The sequence below is a fragment of the Elephantulus edwardii genome, unplaced genomic scaffold (genome assembly GCF_000299155.1).
Source record: "Elephantulus edwardii isolate Elephantulus edwardi_28Jun2011 unplaced genomic scaffold, EleEdw1.0 scaffold00084, whole genome shotgun sequence".
Classification (NCBI taxonomy): Eukaryota; Metazoa; Chordata; class Mammalia; order Macroscelidea; family Macroscelididae; genus Elephantulus; species Elephantulus edwardii.
Genome location: NW_006399834.1, coordinates 8,718,871 through 8,721,536, shown reverse-complemented (window position 1 = coordinate 8,721,536; position 2,666 = coordinate 8,718,871). Strand labels below are relative to the sequence as shown.

Sequence of the window (2,666 nt, the reverse complement as noted above, 5' to 3'; positions counted from 1 at the left end):
GTTGACCGTGGAGCCAAGCAAACTGAAGCTGTGAACAATCTCAATCTCCTCACCATCCATCCTGATGCTACTGATTGGTCCAGTGGTGAGAATCTTTTTCTTCTTGACATTGAGCCTCAGTCAATACTGCAGGCTGCATGTCAATAACCAAAATTAAAAAAAGATGACCAATTCAATTTTAAAAAAATGGGTAAAAGACATTAACTTCATCAGAGAAGCATCAAGAGCTTTGTGAAAAGTTGCTCATGATTACTGAACTCTTAGTTGGTAGGTGCCTTTGAATCAGCTAGCTCCAACTCATTGACATAGTATATACAACAAATCAAAACTCTGTACAATCCTGCACTATGATCACAATCTCTGTTGTGCTGAAAGTCCATTGTGACAGTCACTCTGTTTCTACCCATCTTGTTGAGAATCTTCCTCTTTTTCCCTGGATCCTCCTTTTCTCCAAGTATGATTTCCTTCTCTAGAAACTGACTGTCCCTCATAACATGCCCAAAGTACAGGAGACAAAAAAAATCTCAACATCTTTCCTTCCAAGGAACCACACTGGTTATTCTTCTTCTGAAACAGATTTGCTTATTCTTTTGACAGTCCATGATATTCTAATATTGTTTGCCAACATTTCCCAAGAAACAAATCTTTTGATTTCTTAACTGTTGCTTCCATGGGTATTGATTATAGATCCAAATAAAGTTGAATCCTTGACAATGTTAATCTTTCTTCCATTTATCATGGTGTTTTGGTGTTTATTAATCTGTTGTGATAACTTTTTTTATGCTAAGATGTAATGCATACTTAAAACTACATTTTAGTTTTTGAGCTTTATCAGTTACCAAACCTTAGCTTACTGCAAGAATGCTAGGTGTTCTTACTGCTTCTATACAGATTTAAGGCCTCTGAAGACCTGTGTGAGCAAATCTTCTCTGTCCTGTAAGGCCACTAAGAGTTGCAATCAACTTTATGGCAATGAATATAAAGAAAAAGCCATCTAATCAGTCTTTGGATTTGGCTCTGAAGTTACTCCTAAGAGGCACCTTTTAGCCAAATAATCAGTGCACATACAAAAGAAATATCATTACTTGAGTATAACATGTTCCTTAGAGAGTTTACTTATTTGGCGAACTGATCAACATTTACTCACAAATCAAGATGAGAAGGCAAGGAGGGAGAAGACAACCTAGATCAACAGGAACAGAATAAACAGACTGAAATAATAGAACTGCTGGTGCATTGTGCAAATTTTAACCAATGTCATGTAACAATTTGTATAAAAATTGCTAAATGGTAACCTAAAATGCCTGTAAACTTTCACCTAAAACATTTTTTTTAAAGGAGAAAAGGGGAGGGAGAATCTTTTCATTAGTAACTCCACAGGAAACAACTTTGCAATGTTCTGGGCCAGAAGCAGAGGTCAAAGAAAGTAGAACAAGAAAATTAAAATGTAACGGGCTAAAAGGACTACATGATGGTTGGTTTGGGTGTGTCAGTTAAAGGAAAGGGGAAGGACCAGGAAAGCTGATACACTGGAGACAAAGCTGGGTACATGATTTGTCAGCCTTACTGCAGTATAATACCCCCAAATGCACGTTCTCTTGCTCAAATTGAAGAATTCCATGAGGGTGACAGCAAACTATTAATGCAGAGCATTAAACCAAAGAAAGCACTTAAGGGTTGGGGACCTGAGCAGTTACACTTTAGCAACAACTCAGTATCCCACCCTTGGCAAGAAGAGTCAACTAGGAGGACTCCTCCTCAAAGACTAGAGAGTGCCTTCTTTGGCCCTAGCTAAAATAACATCAAACAAGAAACCACTTCCAAAATTAAAACAGCTGGATGAGATAGTGCCTAACCTGGAAGGTGGTGCTTGTCATGGTGGTGTTACTAGGGTAACATCTGGAAGCACCACTCCCATAAAGCACATTTTGTGGTAGGAAAGGAAAGAAACCGTTTTGCCAGATAACAGACATTAAGGCTAAGGAAACAGGCCACATTAGGTCTGCCTCCTGCCCTTCTGTAGACAATGCCTTTTTCTTTCCAAATAATTCGGCTATTTGTACTTGTCTGGTTCCCTGGGAGCTGGGTTAAGTGGGCGGGGTATAAGTGTACGGGTGTGCCAGAGAGAAAAGAAAAAGAAAAAAAAAAAAAAAGAAAGGTTTAAAGACAGTGTCTTAGATTGCCTTCCTACTCTCCCTGGAAATAACCCCTGAGGGCTCTCAGGAGGAGTCTGGATGTAGTAGGTTTCAGGGACCCGCTATTTTCATCCTTTGCTGATGCTCTGAAGGTAAGTCTTAGGGGGAAACCACAGAGTTGAGCATTCTTGTGTCCGGTAAAGGTCAACTTACTTGTCCAGAGACACTTGGCAGAGGTGTTAGGGGCTGCTGGGACGGGGAGGGGGGGTCAGCTGGGTCAAGGAGGTGCGCATTGGCTCCAACTCTGCAGTCGGGCATTAGGCTGGCGGGGATGGGAGTTCCCGCGGGGAGGAGCGCACCGCAGCCCCGAGTCTGGCCGCTGCGTCTCACTCGAGCCCAAGGAGGCGTGGGCTCCGGGAATTGCGGGCGAAGGGGGCGGCGACCAGGCACTCTGTGGCCACTGCGGCCGCGCGGCCGCGGCTTGTGCGGCTCGGCGACCGCCGGGTGGAGGCTTCGCAGTGCCCGCCCCCC

The 2,666-nt window shown here is 43.2% G+C and overlaps 1 protein-coding gene across 1 annotated transcript in view; it reads left to right on the top strand.

The window, feature by feature from the left end:
- Positions 1-2,466: 2,466 nt before the first annotated feature.
- Positions 2,467-2,666, top strand: part of PRKD1 (protein kinase D1) — a 483,556-nt gene continuing 483,356 nt past the window's right edge. The window contains exon 1 of the mRNA XM_006889992.1: positions 2,467-2,639. Within this exon, the coding sequence (XP_006890054.1) occupies positions 2,467-2,639 (173 nt within the window). The remainder of the gene's footprint in view (positions 2,640-2,666) is intronic.